The sequence below is a fragment of the Pantherophis guttatus genome, chromosome 7 (genome assembly GCF_059756535.1).
Source record: "Pantherophis guttatus breed Tessera chromosome 7, ASM5975653v1, whole genome shotgun sequence".
NCBI lineage: Eukaryota > Metazoa > Chordata > Lepidosauria > Squamata > Colubridae > Pantherophis > Pantherophis guttatus.
Window position 1 is genome coordinate 17599933 of NC_142069.1, and position 22466 is coordinate 17622398.

The following is a 22466-nucleotide window of genomic DNA, read 5'->3' on the forward strand; positions in this document are numbered from 1 at the left end:
TGTACAGAGCCTTTTGCGCATGCGCAGAGGATAAAAAACAGGACGTAATGATGTCCCGGCGGGTGGGCGCAGCTTCCCACCGCCGGCACTACCGGTTTGTGCGAGCCAGATAGATCCGTCTGGATTTCACTGCTGAGCACACCTCATAGTGTGGTTGTTGTGAGGTAAATAACAGGAGGAAGGAGTATGATGTATATCTGTTGCCTTGAGTTACTTACTAAATAATAAAGGTTGGATGAAAATATAATAAACAAATAAAATAAAATAAAAAATAAGTGCCAAACTGTCAACATTTTGAACCATAGGCAGACTCTGGTACTATAGAACATTTATCCGATGTCAGTTCCATCTCTTCTGCAGTGCATCATTTTCTTTCCAAGAGAAATAAAACCAGTATTATTCTTTCATAAAAATAGTAACATTTGGTTCTGTGGCAACATGCATTTGCCTGATTAAATGGATTACTACAGCTTGTTTATTAGAAGCAACTTTCTTGCAACAGCAGCATATTGACATCCAAACTAAACCTTTGGCTACTCAGTCCTTCCTCCCGGTTTACACTTCCAAGCCCCTTAAAGGCAAGGTACGCAGAGTATTCGACAGCCACCCATTCTGTGCTTCGCGACCTTTCTCCTACTTTTTCTTCTCTACATTAGTCACACTTTTTCCATAATATCCTCTCATCCTCTTATTTATCTAACACTCCTAGATGCTTTGGTGGTGTCCTCTGTCTCTAGATGATTTTTACAAACAGCTTTTTCTGGGGCAGCTGCATATATGAAAAAGGGTGTGGGGGGACAGAATGTACACAGAGAGACAAATGTGAAGAGGAAGGAAGGGGTTTGGGTCTGCAATCCTAAATTACGACAGTCAGCATGACTTGATAACAATCTGCATTCCAGAGACATCTGGATTTCATATATGTTTGAGGAACTGCCATGTCGTTCAGGAGCCCCAGACAGGAGGAATCCAATAAAAGGAAGGATGGATGTTTTAATAAAGCCTCAGGGTTTCTCTCAGAGTCAGTTTTCTTGGAGCAGAAACATTTATATTGCTAAAAGCCTCTCAGCAAAGTTGAATTGAATTGAGTACTTTATTTAGCCAAGTGTGATTAGACACACAAGGAATTTATCTCCGGTACAAAAGCACTTAGTGTATATGCAAAGCAACAGAATAGTAATGATGATGATGATGATGATGATGATGATGATGATAATAATAATAATAATAAAGAGCCAAGGTGACGCAGTGGTTAGAGTGCAGTACTGCAGCTACTTCAGCTGACTGCTAGTTCAGCAGATCAGAGGATCAAATCTCACCGGCTCAAGGTTGACTCAGCCTTACATCCTTCCGAGGTGGGTAAAATGAGGACCCAGATTGTTGGGCGCAATATGCTATTTAGTATACTGTCTTTGGTGTAAGCCGCCCACAGTCCTCGGAGAGTGGGCGGCATAGAAATGTGAAATAAATAAATAAATAAATAAATAAATAATAATACAGCCAATAAAAGGGGGAGTAAAGAAGATAATAAGTATAAGTAATAATATTACAGCCACAGTACAGTAGTGGCCAAAATTGTGGAAACATTTGGGAAAAGTGTATTTTCTAAAACTAGCTAATAACACCACCTTTTTTTTTTTTGGAGTAGTACCATAAAATTTTATATCAATGGAAAGATAATTTAATCAAGAATGTAATGCAATAACTTTTATGAAGGATTTGCTATTAGAATAGCAGTTACAGTATAAAGAATAAAAGTGAAACCCGTAGAAAGAACGAGATATACAAAAATTATCACATCAGTTAATCATTAGTTGGGTAACCTTTAGCATGAATTACAACCTTACAACATCTTCCCATGGAGTGAACGAAGTCTTTTAGTTCTGCAGCTGTTATAATGTGAAACCAAGAATGATTGCTTCTATTAACTGGGTTTTATTGCTGGGTCACTTCTGACTAGCAAGTTTCTTTAGTCGGCTCCATAGATTTTCAACTGGGTTAAGGCAGGGGTGAAATGCTCCCGGTTCGGACCAGATTGCCCAATCTGGTAGCGATGGCAGCGGGTGGTTCGGAGAACCAGTAGCAAAAATCCCTACCTCCCCCATGCCCAGCTAAGCCGCGCAATCATCAGAGGCTTTTTTTTTTTAAAGCATTTTTTCTACAACCTCTTCGGCTGAAAAAATGCTTTTAAAAGTAAAAAAATCAGCCTCTGATGATCGCGCAGCTCAGCTCGGATCGTCAGAGCTTTTAAAAGAAAAAAAAGTCTCTGACAATCAGGCAACTCAGCTGGGATCGTCAGAGGCTTTTAAAAGCATTTTTTCTACAACCTCTTCGGCCAAAGAGGTTGTAGAAAAAATGGTTTTAAAAGTGAAAAAAAAATTGGCCACGCCCACCCAGTCACATTACCCCACCACCACCACCAAGCCATGCCCACAGAACCAGTAGTAACAAATTTTACATTTCACCACTGGGTTAAGGTCTGGGCTATTCCTAGCCCATTCCAGCAGTGGAATATGATTATCTTGAAACTCCAAAAAAAGTGGTGTTATTAGCCATCAAACCTCAATAATACACTTTTCCCAAAAAGTTTCCACAATTTTGGTCACTACTGTATATGGGTTAATAGACATTAAGCAGCAAATTAGGTGTTCAGTAGAGTGATGGCCAGTACAGTTAGGACGCAGTGGCTCAGTGGCTAAGACACTGAGCTTGTTGATCAGAAGGTCGTCAGTTCAGCGGTTCGAATCCCTAGCGTCGCGTAACAGAGTGAGCTCTCGGTACTTGTCCCAGCTTCTGCCAGCCTAGCAGTTTGAAAGCATGTAAAAATGCAAGTAGAAAAATAGGGACTACTTTGGTGGGAAGGTAATAGCGCTCCCTGCACCTTCGGCATTGAGTCATGCCGGCCACATGATCACGGAGAGCGTCTTCGGACAACGCTGGCTCTTTGGCTTAGAAACGGAGATGAGCACTGCCCCCTAGAGCTGGAAACGACTAGCACAGATGTGCAGGGGAACCTTTACTTTTAGAGTGATGGCACGAGGGGAAAAAACTCTTGCCTGTGTTTAGTTGTTTTGGCTTGCAATCCCTTACAGTGCCATCCTGAGGGAAGGAGTTGAAACAGTTTATGTCCAGGATGTGAGAGGTCTGCAGATATCTTCTCAGTCCTTCCTCTGGCCCACACAATATAAGAGGTCTTCTATGGAAAACAAGCTGGTTGCAATTGTTTTTTCTGCAATCTTAACCAGTTGTGAATTTCAATTTTGTTTTACTACAGGTTCTGTGGGCATGGCTTGGTGGGTATGGTGTGGCTTGGTGGGCGTGGCTTGGTGGGTGTGGTAGGGGAAGGATACTGCAAAATCCCCATTCCCTCCCCACTCCTGGGGGAAGGATATTGCAAAATCTCCATTCCCACCCCACTCTGGGACCAGCCAGAAGTGGTATTTGCTGGTTCTCTGAACTACTCAAAATGTCCGCTACCCATTCTCCAGAACCTGTCAGAACCTGCTGCATTTCACCCCTGGTCTTAACTATCCGTTGGTGTCTGTACCTGTCCTATTTGGTTGCTGTACCACACCAGATAGTTTGGATTCTGAATGGATGTTCTAAGCGTGTGGGGAATTTGTACTGATTATGGGGTTGGAGCAGTTGACCTTCAAGATCTCTTCCTACTCTTACACATGTCTCTTTTTCTCCTGGCAGAATACTGTGTGGACGTTCTGAATATCTCCGATTCTGTGAATAATACTAACGCCACTTCTCCAGTTATCGAGTTTTGGGAGTACGTATTTCAATTATTTGGGTTATTTATTTCCTTTCCTTAAATCCCTTCCCTAGGATTTAGAGGGAATATATGTAGATCTGGCCTTGCTGAAGTCCAAAGGGAAGGAAATTCATAGGCTGCAGGTGGAGAAAACATGGGGTTCATCCTCAGGTTTTTGAAGTAGTGAGGCCTACAGAAAAAGCAGGCATTGCATACATCTACAGCATATCCACCATCCCAGGGGTGTCTGCGGGGATGGTTAAAAAAAATATCAAGATGGCAGCACTGCATTCCACATCATCTGCAATTGATGGTTGCTTATTCCCTCTTCCTACCAAATTTCTTTACCGTCCTAAACATCCAGACAGCATCTTCTCAAAAACATAGTCTCTAAAATAATGTGAGGCATGTACTGTAAATTGTTGGTAGACTTTCTTATATATTTATTTGTCACATTTTTATCTTATGTTTCATCCCGAACTCAGATATCACTGCAGTTGCAGTATGATGGCTGGGCAAGGAGGCTATTTTGAGAACAGCAGAGAGAGAAATCCAAATATTTAGGTTAATAAGAGAAGGTAAACAATCAGCAGGAAAGCAACCTGATGGTGACATGATAATAGCAGTAGGCTCTAAATGAAATACTTCATAGGATTAGGGTTTTCTGCACTTGCAGTTTTTATTGCAAAAAGTATCTATATTGCAAAAATTGACCAGTTTTTCCTGTTGAATCATAGTGCCAAACTATACTGTATAAATATTATGCTGCTTTTTCCCACCCTCACTGTCTCTTTCGAGGAGGAATGTACATGTCATCAACTCAAACCTAATTAAGTCATTGATTAATTTCTGGGGAAAGTGGCTAAATTTTATGAAGGCAAGTGGGAAATACACGCCATTGTCTATCCATAAGCTTATCAGTATCGTCAACACATTTTCTCTCTCCCTCAACACTCTGTCACCAATAAAGACTGTACAGTTTGTAGCCTTTAGTCTGGATAGCAAGGATAACCAGCACAATCATTATTCTGGTAAGATCGAGGAATGGTTTATGAGAATGACCTTGGGAGACAAGAGGAAGAGCCACAGCCTTGACAATAATCATGCATAAGGTATCTCAGCCCACACAAGGATAGTTGGAATGGGGACATCTCATAAGGGACCCTTTTCTGAAAAGTAAAAGAAGGAAAAGTACTTTCAAACTTGCAAGATTCTGTTAGCTTACAATAAGTGTTAATAATGGTTTGTGCTTTTGGGCTTGAGGACTTTGAAGGGCTAACATAGGGGTGTCAAACTAATGGCCCGGGGGCTGGATCTAGCCCACAAGGTGCTTAAATCTTGCCCATGGGGCTGTCCTGGAAATAGCGAAGGACTGGCCCGCGGTGCCTCTGCCAGCAAAAACGGAGCTTGGGAGGCCTGCATGCAGCCTTCCCGAGTTCTGTTTTCACTGGCAGAAGATTGCAGGCAGCCATTGCAGCCAAAAATGGAGCTCGGGAGCCTGTTTTCACTGGCAGAGCACTCAGGCCACCACAGGTACCCCCGACACAAGTGATGTCGAGCTGGCCACAACCCCCCCCCAAGGTCAAACACGACCCCAATGCGGCCCTCCGTGAAATCGAGTTTGACACCCCTGGGCTGACAGATACTGTTGTGTCTAACCTGCAATGGCCAAGTTAAACTCAAGACGTTTAGTGAGGAAAAGCTATCAAGGAAGCAGGTATGAAGGGTTAATAGGAGCTGGCAGAAAGATGCCTCACCTCCCCCATCTTTTCATCTGTCCTCTCAGGAGGCGAACACTGAAAATAACAGAAGGTCTTCACGATCTGGGCACTGTGCGCTGGGAGTTGGCTCTCTGCCTCTTGCTGGCCTGGATCATCTGCTATTTCTGCATCTGGAAAGGAGTCAAGTCCACTGGCAAAGTAGGAGTTACTCTTTGCTTGGTTAATGCTTAAATTGCTTTGCTTTGCTCTGTCCTGTCAGTCTTTTTGCATCAGAGAGTAGCAGGATGAAAGTATGCATGGAATATATGCATGTCTATGTGGAGGAGGAATATTGGAAACAATTTGATCCATTTTAGTGGGTATTAAGACCTGAGAAAAAGGTCAAATTAGAGCCCTTTCCGTAATTCTTATAGCAATAACTGCCTTGGTGGCACAGCAGACTAAGGTGCTGTTAAGTAGTACCAGCTGCCTGCAATTACTGCAAGTTCGAATCTCACCAGTCTCAAGGTTGACTCAGCCTTCCATCCTTTCGAGGTAGGTAAAATGAGGACCCGGATTGTGGGGGCAATAAGCTGACTTTGTATAAAAAAGAACACCGCTTGGGGGGCCCCCGAAAGCCCTACTAAGCAGGTATATACAAAAGTATGAAGGCTATTGCTTAACGCATTGTAAGCCGCCCTGAGTCTCCGGAGAAGGGCGGCATATAAATTGAACCAAATAAATAAATAAATAAATCACAATCAAACTTCAATTTTGTACCTTCAGATATTTCAGATTACAAATCCCATGACAGCCAATAGCGTAGTACAGAGTGATAGGAACTGTAATCCAACATATGCAAAAGACTCCAGGTTGGGAAAATTGATCTAGTCCATACTTGGGTCACATTCCTTGATCAAAAACTGTAGCTTGGACCTACATTAATTTCAAGAATAGCATTCACTTGTGAGAATTTTTTCAGTAGGAGGCGACAATAGTTACTACATAGGAAAGTTCATGGAGTGCAGGTATACCAGCATTTGAGGTATCAATAGTCTTGTTCAACTTCTGTAAACTTCCTGTAGAACCAACTTATTCTAGGTTTTACTAGCTGTTAGAAATCAGAGGCAGAAGAATCCTCCTGCTTCTGTATTTCCCAGAACCATTGAAGTAGCCACTATTAGAAACTTACTATTATTGATAATACTGTGTTTCCCCAAAAATAAGACCCTGTCTTATATTTTTTTTGAACCCTGAAATAAGCGCTTGGCCTTATTGCAATGCACTCAAAAGCCCGATTGGGCTTATTATTAGGGGAGGTCTTATTTTGGGGGAAACAGGGTACATCTAGTCCATTTGTGAGATAATGGGTTTAAGGAACATTGTTAACAATAATTCCTTACCTTCCTGTTGGGGCCCTTTTTAGAGGTAACATTGGGAAACTATTGTTTAATCTTTAGATTGTTAACCTCTGATGTTCTACGGAACATCATAGGTTAATAGTCTAGGCTGGAGGAGGTCACCTGGAATATTACAACATTCCACTCAATTTCAGGGAAGCCTTCATACTTTTGAACGTTGCCTAAGTTAATAATGGGCTAGATGAGGAAAACAGGCTGACGTTATCTCTGGATAAGAGAGAGGTGTTGTAGATAAAGAGGAAACTGGATCTGAACTTTTTGGCTTGGGCAATATTTGTTCATGCTTTGATTGTATCCCAACTTGACTACTGCAAATAGATCAACTGGGTCTCTTCTTGAAAAGTATGAGGAAGTTGCAGTTGCTGTAAAATGCACAGCTACACTGCTAACCAATCCCTAAGTGGCATTGGTTGCCAATTCCTACTAAGCAGAATTAAAGTTGACGGTGTTAATTTTTAAAGCTATGAATGGTTAGGAGCACATTTGCAGTTAGGAAGTGTCTGATTATTAAAAGACAGTACTCCCATCATCGCTAGAGGCCCATCATTTTGGCAAGCAGGAAATACAGTTGTCTTCTCTTGCATTTGCCCCCCAGATTATGACACACATTTCATGGAAGTTGTATTGGGTCTCCACTTTCCCAATTAAAAAAAAAAAAAACACCCTGCGAATTATTCATATTAATCTGTGTTTTTAAATTTTTAATATTCAATTTCATTTAACATTTTTTGTTAAGACACATTTGGTATTTGCCAGGATAGAAATGAGGAATATAAATCAGACAAGGCAAATTCAAGATCTTAACTGATATTCCTTAATTGAAAGCCAAAACACATAGTGTGGAATATAAATATATTCCCACTTGGCTACTTACATTATAGGATCCAGTGGTAATAGAAAGCATCGGTTTGATTAAATTAGCATTGCATTAAAGTTACATTGAATTAAGAAAATGCAAGTGAATACTATTCAGGGAAAAGAACATGCTTTTATTGATTCCAAGAGAACACAGAGATCATTATATGGATTTCAAAATGTACTTGCATCATGTACGGCTGTTACAACACTGGACATTTCACCATTCTGTCAGTTCCATCATACTCTTGTTGTAGGCTGGAAAGCTGCTGCACTACCATAATTTAAAATAGGTTGTGCTATTTCTTTTGGAAGGACAGAGACCTTCACATGGCAACGTTCATTCATTCATTTCATTCATTCATTTCATACATTTATTATTTGAACTGTGCCATATGCACTGAAATACTGTTATTAATTCCTTTTATTCCTTCCTTCCTTCTTACTCAAATCTGACCAGAATCAAATTCGGTGGAGGGTGATGAAGCACATTGACAGTGTCTTATTTTTTTTTCTTTTAACGACCCTTTAATCCAGTGTTTCTCAACCTTGGCAACTTGAAGATGAGTGGACTTCAACTCCCAGAATTCCCCAGCCAGCTATGCTATGCTATGCTGGCTGGGGAATTCTGGGAGTTGAAGTCCACTCATCTTCAAGTTGCCAAGGTTGAGAAACACTGCTTTAATCCCTTTGTGGATTAAAGGTGGAGTTGGGGCAACTGAATGGAGCTGAGAGTTTATTGGCCGAATGCTGTTCCTGACGTCTATGTAGAGTTCACAGCAGATATTTTTTCTTTGCGCCCTAATAGAGAAACATTCACCACTGCCTAGGATTGAACTCTGAACCTTCTGAGTGGGAGGCGAGGGTCTTCATCTCTAGGCCACCACGCTGCTCACACAAGCTGCGGCCAACTTGCCACGGGACAACTATGCATAGCCAACTCACCACAGTATAACTTGCTGCAAGAGAAGAGTTACACTAATATCAAAGAAATGGTGGGCTAGTATCATTAAAAGAAAGGATGCAAAAGGAGGCACAAAATGAAATGTGGATGACAAAAATTAAAATATTTTTATTTATTTATTTTAAATAATTAAATTGAATTGTTAAATTGTCCCACGGGAAGTCGTCTCACAACGAATTGGCCATGGTGAGTTATCCCTCAGCAAGTTGACAGTGCCGAGTTGGCTGCGGCAAGCTGGCTGTGGTGAGTTGGACATGGCGAGTTGGCTGTGGCGAGTTGGCCGCAATGAGTTGGCCTCAGCAAGTTGTCCCATTCTGCCCGTAGAAACCTGGCAAGCAATAGAAGAAGGAATAGTAAATGTTCTAAAAAGCTATGCCAACAAATTTGGAAGATGACATATTGGCTAACAGATTGAAAGAGGTCAATCTACATTCCAATATCAAAAAAAGGGAGACTTAACAGGGTGTTAACAGTATTCTTAATTTCACATATTAGAAAATAATAGGATAATCCAAAACAGATTCAAGCCTTGCATGGAAAAAGAGATGACAGATGTTCAAAGTGGCTTTAGAAAAGACAGAATAATGTGGCATGTCATTTCTAATGCAACTGGATAAATGAGAAAGCCAAAGAATACGAAAAAAAGTCATTATGTGCTTCATTGATTATAAAAAGGCAATTGATTGCATGGATCACATTCAGCTGTAGACTGTGCTTTTAAAAAAATCAGAACATCTCATTGTCCTCATGAGAAACCTATATAGCCTAAAATGCAAATGTCCTGCACCCACTGGTAATAAAAGTAAAGCAGCACAATGAAAAAAGGGACTAAAATTAAGCACACAAAGGAGACTAAACTATTGACAACAGATAGAATAACCAGCCTCAGAACTGACAATGAAGATATTAAAGTGGTGAATAATATCTGCCTTTTAGTATTAACCTGCTGAGGATGATGTGATAGTGCAAGTTAATTGAAGCCAAATCATACGCATTATGCATTCTTGCATGGTACGGGAGCAGCTCTGTAGCGGACAAAAAGGCTCTACAGAGAATCATTAAAACTGCCCAGAATATCATCGGGCTCCAGCTACCAGCCCTGGACGACATCTTCAAATCTCGCTGTTTGAGGAAGTTGCATAACATTCTCAGAGACTCTTCCCCATCCTGCTTACAATCTTTTTGGACTGTTGCCTTCTGGCAGAAGATACAGAACAATTAAAACTCAGACCACATGTTTTCTGAATAGTTTTTATCCCAGAGTTATAATTGCACTCAACAATGAACTAAAGGGCCACCATCAGTGAGCTGTTGGACAGTATTACTTGGTCTGTTGTGTGGATATTTGGGTGGTTTAGGGACAGGGAATTTGTGGAGGGTGGGGGTGTGTTTAGAGATTGTTATGTGTGTTGGACCTGGTCTTTGGGTGTTAAGTGAATTTTGTTGTATGGGTATACTGTGTATACACGTACAATGACAATAAAGTTATTATTATTATTATTACTTGGGGCTAGGATTTTTTTACCCATTTCAAGGGGAAAGAGTTTTCGTTTTTAATTGATGCTATGCGTATTTTAGGTTGTTCCCTACACATTTTTTGCATCCAACTGGCAAATGTGTGCATGATGGAGTGGTTGGTTGGGATTTTTTAAAGATTATTTTGATTTTTCTGAAGTTGTGGTCAAGACACTTGAATTGTAGCAATGGGTTGAAAGTTTTTGGGGCCAGAGGTTGTCTGCCCTGTTCTTCTTCTGGTGTCTGTTAATAGCTCTGAAGGCCAGGGGTTTTGGCTCAGTGGTGAAATCCATTTTTTTTTACTACTGGCAGGGGAAGGATACTACAAAATCTCCATTCCCACCCCACTCCAGGGGAAGGATACTGCAAAATCTCCATTCCGTCCCCACTCCTGGGGGAAGGATAATGCAAAATCTCTATTCCCACCCCACTCTGGGGCCAGCCAGAGGTGGTATTTGCCGGTTCTCTGAACTACTCAAAATTTCCACAACCGGTTCTCCAGAACCTGTCAGAACCTGCTGGATTTTACCCCTGTCATGGCTAGTTTTAATGATTTTTGTTTTATTCCCAGGTAGTCTACTTCACTGCCACTTTCCCTTACCTAATGTTGATCGTGCTGCTAATTCGAGGAGTCACTCTCCCTGGGGCTTTAGATGGAATTATATTCTACTTAAACCCAGACATTTCCAGATTGGCTGATCCTCAGGTGAGTTGTAACTTCTATTGCATTTCAATAGGCAGATCATACATGTTTCAAATGGATTTGGCAGATGTGCTTCTAGCTTTTCATGGACACAATACTCCTGCACAAACCTGAAAGAGTCATTGCAGCTTTACTAAAGCACAAGTCATTAAAGCTAAGTGACTTTTAAAGCAGAGGCAATTTTCAGGCTTGTACAACGACCAGGGAAAAAGATGTGGCTGCTTTAAAGAAATGACTAAATGGACGAAAGTGCTGTTAAGTGCTAGCACTTAGCTGCCAGCTGCCTGCAATTAGTGCAAGTTCGAATCTCACCAGGCTCAAGGTTGACTCAGCCTTTCATCCTTTCGAGGTAGGTAAATTGAGGACCCGGATTGTGGGGGCAGTAAGTCAACTTTGTATAGAACAACACCACTAATAAGCAGGTATATACAAAAAAGTATGCAGGCTATTGCTATAATGCATTGTAAGCCGCCCTGAGTCTACGGAGAAGGGCAGCATATAAATTGGACTAATAAATAAATGATGACCTATTGGCCAGGTCAAATTGATTTTTGATGTCCTTAGAGTTTTATAAAATAGGGGCAGCTGAATTTCATAAGATCAGAACTCCTTCCTAACTAATATAAGAAGCATAAACTAGTCTACATTAAGTTATTGTCATTTATTCAGTGTTACTCCTTTCTCTCAAAGTTTTGCATCATCTACAAATTTATGCAAACCTTCACATAGGATAATTTGTATTGATTTTTGCCTGCTATATGTGTATTTTGTGCCTATCCTATATACATCTTTTCCTTAGTTTTGCATACAATTTTTCCAAGTATTCACTTTTAAAAGCCTATGTTTAAGCAGAAGAATCTTTCAAGAGAATTCTAGCAGACCCTGTGGATGATTGCATGCTCATTCCTGTTGCAACAAATTCCTTCCTGGATGATTGCACCATTTGCTTGAAAAGAACTCTTTGAAAGATTTATCTGACATGCTTACTCTTAACTGCTTACCTGAGGGATTATCAGTAATATAACATCTTAAGCGTGACCTAATAAATCCAGTCAAACAAAATGCACATGAAAGCATAAAATACCATCTATCACTTTCCCTTTTGGGTCCTCTCCAGGTGCATTGGCTTAAACACCTGTTGTCCCTAGCCACTGTTGTGCTGGTAGCTGGGGATGATGAGCGTTATGGTCTGATGCATCTGGAAATTGCTACGTTGGGGAAAATTGCAACACATACATTAAGAGCTCTCCCATGGTAGCACTCTGAATAACTTGGAAACATTCAACCTGGGCGCTAGCAATTCTTCAATATGTTTTGTAATCTTTGAAACCATCCAACAGTCACAGCGTACCATGGAACTCTAATGAAAAAATCCAAACAAATAAATGAGGTTACTAGGCACATCATCACAGAAAAGTTATTTCAAAGCCACCACCATATTTGCCCAACCTAACAGCCCATATAAAACAGAAGAGAGCTAGCCTGGAGAATCTTTCAGAGAGACTGTGCTATAATAAGGAGTGAGGGATGGAAGTAGGAATCTCTGAACAGGGCTTAATACTAGAGGCAGAAAACTTGCGGTCCTGGAGGTAGGGCTGAATTCGAATTTCTAGCAAACCCAGCTAGCGTGAACAGTGTTCCCAAGTGCTGTATTTTAGAGGACTTCTCCAACCTGGATGTACATATCATGTTGGACTACTGTGCTTGTCATTATTCATCTGTGCTGTGTGTTGCTAGATCCTAGACTAGTGATGTGACAGAGTGCCCAAACCGGAAGGCGCACGCATGTGCATGTATGCACCAAAGTGCCAGAAATCCAACAACCAGCTGGCTGGTGCACATCATACCTCAGAAATCTGACGACCAGCAGGCTGGCACATGCACACCTCAGAAATCTGATGACCACAGAGAGGGCTCTGTGTGCCACCTCTGGCATGTGTGCCATAGGTTCACCATCACGGCCCTAGACAAAGCTGTTTTAGTCACTTAGGGCAGGGATATCAACTGGGGATCTAGGACTTTTTGGTTTCTACCCTTGGCCGTGAATGGGTGGGGGTGTGGCTTCTACCCTTGGCGAATGGCTTCTATCCTTGGCAAATGGCTCCTATCCTTGGCAAATGGTGAGGGTGGGCCAGCTGAGGAGAAAAGCCAGAGGTTAATGAGTGGAGGTGGGACCTGGCGGAGAAGCAGGTGCGGCCAATGGTAGGAGCCGAAAAGTCCCATTCCATCAAACTGGCAGCCCATGGGCTGGATGTGTCATGCACAGACCACGCCCACCCCAGCTCCGTGAAGGGGAAAAACATTGTGAAACATCACATGACGGCAACGTGGTGTGGTGAGTTGGACACCCATGACTTAGCGAAAACCTAATCTTTGAAAGGCAGGTCCAAGCATGCCATTGTAAAGACAAAGGACTTTTCCTAAAAAGCAGCTCCAGCTTCACTGAAGGATGCACACAGGTACGGATATACCTGGTCACTACCAGTTAAGGCACAGCACTGCCATTTCTTCTATTAAATTTTCAACATCTGACAGATGGTTTCGCTATGTCCTAATTGAAAATGATTTGGCAAGAGAAAGATAATGTCTCTTCCAATTGACTGGGAACTGGTTCAGGTTTCTCATGTCTAATATCCAAATTTTCCCCAAGGGACTGGTGTTCCTAGCAAGAGAAACCCAGCAAAAAGATTTCTTAGGGTTCAGATAGAATTTTGTGTCTTTAAATTTTCTTTACTACAATTTACTTTAAACTGGATGCAATTTGTGTTTCACTGCTCATTTTGAATTGAGGAAGGTTCAGCTGATCATGTTTTTAATCCCTTTGTCAGCGTCCCAGCACTGACATATATAAAGAGAGGAGAAGCTTGAACTTTTGCCTACTAAATCCCTTTGAAGGATTTGAAGAACGCTGACACCCCTATTATTGAGAAAATTTTTACTTTCTTTTTGAGTCAAATAATGAGTTTGACTCACGCCAAAAGATAATTCACCTCAAGCAAAAGATCCCTTCCATCCAGTGGTGGGATTCAGCGGGTTCGGGCCAGTTCAGGCGAACTGGTAGTTAAATTGCTGGCTGGCCCCGCCCCTTCCCACCCTGCCCCTTCCAGGAGTCCCCACATGCCCCATTTTGGCTCTCAGGTAAGTGCAGGGAGGTCTCCTAGGCCCAAAATGGGGCACAGGGGCTCAGGGTATGGTGTGCCCCCCATGACCTGTTTTTGTCCCCAGGAGGCTTCAGGGTGGCTTACTACCCCCCAAATGGGGCACGGGGGTGAGTGAGTGAGTGGCACATTCCCCCATGGCCCATTTTTGCTCCCAGGGGGTGCACAAGGTCAAGTGCTGTCAGTCACACCCCCTGGCCACGCCCACCATGTCCATGCCCACCCAACCGGTCATTAGGGCAGAGAAGCGGTTGTTAAATTATTTGAATCCCACCACTGCTCCCATCTCCCTAGAGTTAACCTATTGGAGAGATGAGCAGCATATACATTTATTAAATCAATAAATATTAAAACAAATAAAATAACAATAAAATACTTATAAATCTAAATCAAACTAAAATTAAAAAACAAAACAAAAATGAAACCAACCAGCCAAAAACCAGTACACACATTCAAATGAAGTAGTCCTCAAATATATAAATGGTTGCTTGTTATTATTATATATACAACAGTGTGAAATCATTGCTGTCAGTTCTTTAGCTGGTATTGCCCTTCATATGTATCGAGTTTTTCCCTAGAACTTAGGATGTTGTGATGTATCAGTGTAGTATATGTGCGGATCCAAGCAATGTGTCCTTTTGCAATCGACAGATAGAAATTTTGTCAATGCTCAGATTTTCTAAGTGCCATCCAAGGCTTTTTGGTATGGCATCAATCTGCCAAATATTATTATTACTTGTTAAATTTATATTTAATTCTTAGAGATATCACAAGGCAGTTTACAGAATCAATATTTTTAATATGAATACAAATTAATATTTGTAAATATTAAAACAATAACAAAAGTGCTATTTTTGCTGGTTTTATTTTTGTTATTGTTGGGTATTTTATCATCTCACACATTCGCTTGCTGGACTTCTGACCCTGAAATGACATAGCTAAACCTAGAAAATGTAATATTGATTGAGTATATAGGAAAGTTTACATTAGAGAGGCAGCCTTTTTGGCTAGTCTAGTTTCAGACTATTTAGAGGCTCTATCGGGTATTTCAAGAATGTGTGTGTTCATGAAAATACAATTGTTTATTTCTTCTGCAACTCAATATTTTCCACATGACATGTGTTGGACTTCAGCTCCCATATTTTCTGGACAACGTAGACAATGACTACTTCAATTATGGAAGTCCTGCAGCTTTTCAGCCCACCAGTTTGGAAAAGGTTGTTGCTTTTGTCTTGTCTCGTGCCCCATCTTTGGACTTTGTACTACTATAAGGAGTACAAAGGATAAAAACTATTTTATTAGACAAAAGGATCTGAGTGAGAGAAATTTATTCAGAATCTTTTGTGGAGATTTGCAAAGTAAGTTATTTTTGTGGTGGCCCGCCGGTGGCCAGCAGAGCTGGTAGAAGAGTCTGGCAGTGAGGAGTTTGGGGAGGAACGTGAGCCAGTCCTGGGGGCTGGGGAAAGCTCGGACGAGGGCTTTGCATCGGAGGCAACGAGGGAGCTAGACAGCAGTGAGGCAGAGGAACAGCTGGAGCCTGTTCCCAGTGTGCGCATGCGCAGAGCTGCCAGAAGACAAGAAGAACTAAGAAAGCAGGGTCGACTTAGGAGTAAAGCCACATCTTGGAGGTGATTGGCCCCTCCCATAGGAAACAAAAGAGGAGTGAATGGGGAGTGGGCTTTTGTAGGAAACAATTTGTTTGTTTGGTTGTTTCAAGAGTGGGAAGATCTGTCCCTGACTCCCAGAGACTGTGCCAAGTTTTGCCTTACATTGCGTTTGGAAACTAGTTACCTGGCAGCTTTCCAAGTGAGATAAGGTTTGTGTTGATAAATATTCTTCTGAAAAGATTGTTTGCCAGGCCTTGCTGACTGTGAATGAAAGGAATTCATAGTCGTGTATATAAAAGGGGTTTTGCCAGGAGCAAGATTCTGCTTCCTGCTTTTTAAGGGAGACTAGGTCAGAACAATTTTCACATTGATATAAAAGATTTTAGCTTTCAATTTATACATGTATCATTTGTGAATTTTTCAGTGATGCACCCTTTGATTTGATCACTTGTTCCATCACTTCCAACTCTTCATGGTCCAATGTAACTGCATCTTTGAGTTCTTGTAAGTTCCTGCTTGTATCATCAGTGACAGTAGCAGCCCCCTTATCTTCTGTTGACTTCTTTTTCCATTGACTTCAATTTTTCTAAGCCTTGGGAATCTTCACTACAGTAGTTACTCTTGCCTTTGCATTGCGTATGCACAATTTTTAAGCTTTCGCTTCATTATTAATGCTTCTAGTGAGCAGTCTGGTTTTATTTCATCTAATATTGAATTATTTGTTCCTCTTCAAAGACAGTCCAAAGTATTCTCAACAGATTTTCCAGCACCAGGATTCAAAGGCATCCATTTTCCTTCATTAAGTCTTTCTTATGGTTCCACTTTCACAGCCATATGTTACTACTAGAAAAGCACATGAATTCAGCAATATGCATTTTTTTTCAGTGTGATATACCTATACTTTAATATTTAAATAGATCTGCCCTGATCTTTTTCCTGTGTAGGAAATTCCTCTCTATTTGGTGGATCCAGCTAACATATTTGTGAATTTTTCAACCAAGGACATCTGTTACCACTTCAACGTCTTCTCTTCTTTTTTCTAGGGATGGCATTTACCTGTTAACATGTTCTTCTTGATGATCTACTGTACCTCCTGACTGTAGAATTATTGTCCTTTTCTTGTTTCAGGTATGGATGGATGCAGGTACTCAGATCTTCTTTTCATATGCCATTTGCCAAGGATGCTTGACGGCTCTTGGCAGCTACAACAAATATAACAACAATTGTTACAGGTAGAAGTAAAAACACCAGTTTTAATTTCTGCAGACTTTTAGAGTTTTGTAGTATCAGTCATTGTGTATTGACCACCTGTGTTCGTGATCCACTGGATTCTTTAATATATATTTCCCTGTAGTCTGACAATTCTTCTGGAACGCAGGATCTTTCATCATGGTTGAAATCATTGCAGTTTATCTTCTATCCTGCTGCCTGCTTCATATAACAACTATTTACTCATTTCTGTAAATATATAGATATAGACACACAAACATGTAGACACACACAAAGAGAGAGATACTTCAATATTTATCTCTAGTCTATGTGTATAATATCCTTTAATATATTTTATATGTTCTGTAAAGACATTCTAACAACAAGACATGATTTTATGTTTGCGTTCTTTGCATGGATTTCTTCTACTTCAATGATCAAAATATCTAAGAAAATATACTTTAAGTACACATATGTATCTGTGTGTCTACGGACTTTTCCTGCCTCTCATATGCTTACATCAGTGGTGAAATCCAATTTTTTTTTACTACCGGTTCTGTGGGTGTGGCTTGGTGGGCATGGCAGGGGAAGGATACTGCAAAATCCCCATTTCCTCCCCACTCCAGGGGAAGGATACTGCAAAATCCCCATTCCCTCCCCACTTTGGGGCCAGCCAGAGGTGGCATTTGCCGGTTCTCTGAACTACTCAAAATTTCCACTACCGGTTCTCCAGAACCTGTCAAAACCTGCTGGATTTCACCCCTGGTTTACATACAAACACACACTCACGAAACCTCTTTATATTGAATCATATTTTTTTTCCATTTGCGTAAAATATCTACTTTAATCTAATTGGAATCAGTTCCCCAGATTCAAGTTTTTTTTTGTGGAGATACTGTGGGCTAAATTGGTGTCTTTATTGTTACAATACTTTACAGTGAAGGCCAGCAAGCTATTTGACATGTAGGCTTTTTTGTCCAAATAATGGCATAACAACTTACCCAGATAATACTTTCCAAAAACAATAGTTAAAGGGGAGTAAAGCAAAAAAAATAATTAAGAGCGAACAAATAAACATGGAAATAGAAGTAAACCAACTGTCAGCGTTCCAGAAAAACCCCAACTCCAAGTAAAGACATGGAAGCAAACATTTTTCCAAAGTTGTCTTTACTAGAATAGGCAAACTGGCACATCTGGGAAAACCCGAATCTGAAAAACCCGGGTTTTCCTTCAGTAAGTCAAAGCTTCCAAAACCATCCCCTTTCCCCTCAGTCAATCACATGCTCCAATCAATGTCCATTCCATCTCAATCCAGCTCCCTGACCACTCCTTCTCCAGGTGCTGGATCGCCCTGACCTTGACCAACAGGAAGAATGCTATTATGTCTACTAACCCCTCTCCTTAATCCCCCTGCCTATTTTCCGACACATGAGAAGGACTACTGCAATGCTCTCTACATGGGACTCCCCTTGAGGAGCACCTGGAGGCTCCAGCTGGTCCAGAATGCGGCCACGCGGGTGGTTATGGGAGCGATGTGGCGCTCCCATGTGACCCCCCTCCTGCGCGAGCTGCACTGGCTCCTGGTGGTCTTCCGGGTGCGCTTCAAGGTTTTGGTTACCACCTTTAGAGCGCTCCATGGCATCGGACCGGGGTATCTACGAGACCGCCTTCTGCTACCAATAGCCTCTCACCGACCAGTACGCTCCCATAGAGAGGGGCTCCTCAGGGTGCCGTCAGCCAAACAGTGTCGACTGGCGGCCCCCAGGGGGAGAGCCTTCTCTGTGGGGGCACCTACCATCTGGAACAAGCTCCCCCCAGAGAGACGGAGGATCCCGGACCTGCGCACGTTTCGCCGTGCTCTCAAAACTTTTCTATTTCAGCAAGCTGGCCTGGCCTAACTCCCCTCTTTTAAATTTTTAAATTTTTTAATTCCTGATTTTATAAATTGGGTGTTTTAATCTGTGTTTCGGCCAAAATATTTAATAATTTTAAGGGATTTTTAATATTTGTATTATCTGTATTTTATCTTGGCTGTTCACCGCCCTGAGTCCTTCGGGAGTAGGGCGGTATAGAAATTTGATTAAAATAAAATAAAAATAAATAAGGTGGCAGCATTGAAGCTTCCGGCCTAATATGGCTTCCAAAGCTGACAACAACGGTGACAAAAGAAAGCAAAGGTAGTACCAATAGTCCTAAAGTGCCTTGGGAGTAATCCCAAAACAAGTGGAGCACCACTTGAACACCATTGGCATTGACAACATCACCATCAGTCAATTGCGAAAGGCAGCTTTACTTGGAACAGCTTGCATACTCTGACAATATCTTTAACACCATCCAATGACAACAATCTCTCTCTCTCTCTTTCTGGAATTTTCCACAGAGATTCCTTCATGCTCTGTTTCCTGAACAGTGCCACAAGCTTTGCGGCAGGCTTTGCCATCTTCTCTGTCTTGGGCTTCATGGCGCAGGAACAAGGTGTCCCCATTTCAAAAGTAGCTGAATCGGGTAAGGAGCTGTTGGCTGCAGAAGGAGATAGCTAAATATAAATTATGGTCTATATCAGTGATGGCTTTTTGCCATTGTGTGCCAGGAGAGGGGGGGCGGGGGAGGTTCACGTGCGTGCGTGCCCACATCCATAATTCTATGTGCTCTGCCCTGCATGCGCAACCCCCTCCCCCCCCGCTCCTGGCACGTGATGGCACAGTAGGCCCATTTTTCTTTCTTACCTGGCTCCAGATCCTCTCTATGCATCTGGGAAGGGCAGAAACAGCCTTTCCCACTCCCTCGGAGGTCCTCCTGAGGCCTGAAATGGCCCATTTCCAAACTTCCGGTGAGACAGGAAGTGACGTTTTTTGCTGTCCCCAGCCTTCAGAGCCTCTCTAGGAGTCTCTGGAGCCTGGGGACAGCAAAAAACATCACTTCCTGTCCCACCGGAAGTTGGGAAATGGGCCCTTTCAGGCCTCCGGAGGGCCTCTGAGGGAGTGAGAAAGGCTGTTTTCACCCTCCGTAGATACACAGAGAGGATCTGGAACCAGGTAAGAAAGAAAAATGGGCCTTCCCCCCTCCACCCAGGCCCTCCGGAGGCAGGAAACAGCCTGTTTCCCTACTTCTGGTGGGCCCAGAAGGCCCGAAAATCAGCTGTCTGGCATGCACATGCGCGCCAGAGCTAAGCTGGCGTGCCCACTGGGTCTATATTTTAGGAATAGGAGCTATAACATAAACATAGGACTCTCTTTCCCAATCTGGTTTTCTGTTTAGGCCATGCTGGTTTGAATTCTGTGAGTTGTAACCTGTGCTAAATTGGGGGAGTCCTTCCTTAAAGAATATCCATACAAGTTGTCAGGGTCTCCAACCTTGTCAACTTTAAGGCTGGAGGACTTCAACTCCCAGAATTCCCCAGCCAGCTGGCTAGGGGAATGCAAAGGTAGTACCAATAGTTCTAGATGCCTTGGAAGTAATCCCAAAGCAACTGGAGCACCACTTGAACACCATTGGCATTGACAACATCACCATCAGTCAATTGTGAAAGGCAGCTTTACTTGGAACAGCTGGCTAGGGAATTCTGGGAGTTGAAATCCTCCAGCCTTAAAGTTGCCAAGGTTGGAGATCCCTGCTCTACAAGATGGATAGAGAAACTCACATATGTCTGATTTTGTTGATGTTCTCCATGCTTATCTGGTTTTGTCTCCCATACCCAGAAGGCACTAGATTGGAAAACATAGGTAGTCTCTGATAACTGTGTATTTGTCTATCTTAACCCAGTAAGCATGTTTGATAAAGCAGAAGCTGAAAACCGGTATTCTCTGCATGAATTCCCATTCAACTCCAATCATCATATCCAGTGGGATAAAGTTTTAACAGGAAGGGTGATCTGATAACTGTTGAAAGGATGCCGGTGCCTCACCTTAAGCTAATAGAACATTGCTTTGCTTCTTTTTATTTGATTGACAGGTCCTGGCCTAGCATTTATTGCTTACCCCAAAGCAGTAACCATGATGCCTATATCTCAGCTGTGGGCCTGTTTGTTCTTCCTTATGTTGATCTTCTTGGGGCTGGACAGTCAAGTATGATGATTTTTTTTTTAAAAAAAACAACTAGACCCTCTAATGCAAACATCAATTTCATTGAGGGCTGCATCAGGGTTGTGTTTGAACTCGGGGGGGCGGTGTGTGTGTGTGTGTGTGTGTGTGTGTGTGTGTGTGTGCGCGCGTGTGTGGCTGGACGTGTGGTCAGGGTGGGCGAGGCCAGCTTCATGTCACTCATCAAGGATCCATTTTTGGCCGTGACAGCCTCTTACAGCCCTTTGCCAGCAAAAATGGAGCTCAGGGAGGCCATGCATGGCCCGCCTGGGCTCCATTTTCACTGGCAGAGGGCTGCAGGAGGCCTTCGCCGCTGAAAATGGAGCCCGGCTGGCTCGATGTGCGGCCTCCCTGAACTCTATTTTCGCTGGCAGAGGCACCGCAGGCCAGTCCTTTGCTGTTTCCAGGGCAGATCCGTGGGCCATGTCTAAGCAACTCATGGGCCGGATCCAGGCCTTGGGCCTTGAGTTTGACACCCCTGCTCTAATGTATTCTTAACTCCATTAATTTGAAGAATATAGAATATTTTTATATCTTTGTATGTAATACATCTTGCAGAAGAAACACAGTTTTGTTTTTGTTTTTTTGCAAAGAAAGGAGCCCCATGAATAAGTGATGCTCAGCATTAATTACTTATATAAATTGGGAGAGCAGAATTTTGATCTGATGCAGCTAAAATGCAGATTGTTTGCAATACAAATGCAGATGTAAAGTCTCTTGTGATGGATTCTTTCGCCTTTTCTTCTTTGAAATGAGCTGGTTTTTTTTTTCCTCAAGTAGCTCTTAAGAAAGAAGTAAGAAGTTGGCAAAGGATTTACTCATATATTCACATATGATGCACATGGCCACCAGTTGCTTAATGCCAGTGGATGGTTTCTTTTGCAGACCATTGATCCTTTTAGCTAAATGTTGTTCTTGCAGCTCTTGGATTGTCCAGCAGAGTTCTTTATTCAGACTCTGGATTTGAATAGATTTTTACAGAAAAATCCTAAGAATTAGAAGCCCTCCATAGGCAAAACTTATGGTTTCTTCTACCATAGAGTTCATACAAACCATTCAGGACTCATGTGCATGTAGGAAGAATTCTTAAAACTCATCTGGGGGTATGTGTTGTGAACGATGGGAAAATCTCTTGACATGTAGCAATATATCACAAGCCTAATGCAGGATGTGTTGAGAAATGCACATGTGCTAAAATTGCTACAGGAAGCTGATAGCTAGCAAAGAAAGGAAAGGAACGAGAGGGAGAAAGCTAAACAGATTGAGAGCTAGCAACTTTGGAATTTGTCTTCTGACATACTTTCTTCCCTAGTTTGTCTGTGTCGAGAGCTTAGTGACTGCCATCGTTGACTTGTTCCCAGAAGTCTTCCGTAAGAAAGGACGTAGGGAGCTGCTGATCCTGGGCATTGCTGTGATCTGCTATCTCATTGGCTTGCTGCTGGTCACGGAGGTGAGAAGTGGAGGTCAGTGGGGAGGAAAAAAGACAACTGCAAAC

General features: G+C 42.1%; 1 protein-coding gene across 2 annotated transcripts in view; it reads left to right on the plus strand.

Moving 5' to 3' along the window:
• The window catches only part of LOC117655362 (sodium- and chloride-dependent betaine transporter-like), a 75778-nt gene that overhangs the window by 28787 nt on the left and 24525 nt on the right, over positions 1–22466 (plus strand). For both annotated transcript variants that reach the window (XM_034402752.3, XM_087873703.1), the window contains exons 5-11: positions 3700–3778; positions 5547–5679; positions 10787–10921; positions 16812–16915; positions 19273–19397; positions 20844–20956; positions 22284–22421. In XM_034402752.3, coding sequence (XP_034258643.2) covers positions 3700–3778; positions 5547–5679; positions 10787–10921; positions 16812–16915; positions 19273–19397; positions 20844–20956; positions 22284–22421 — 827 coding nt within the window. The remainder of the gene's footprint in view (positions 1–3699; positions 3779–5546; positions 5680–10786; positions 10922–16811; positions 16916–19272; positions 19398–20843; positions 20957–22283; positions 22422–22466) is intronic.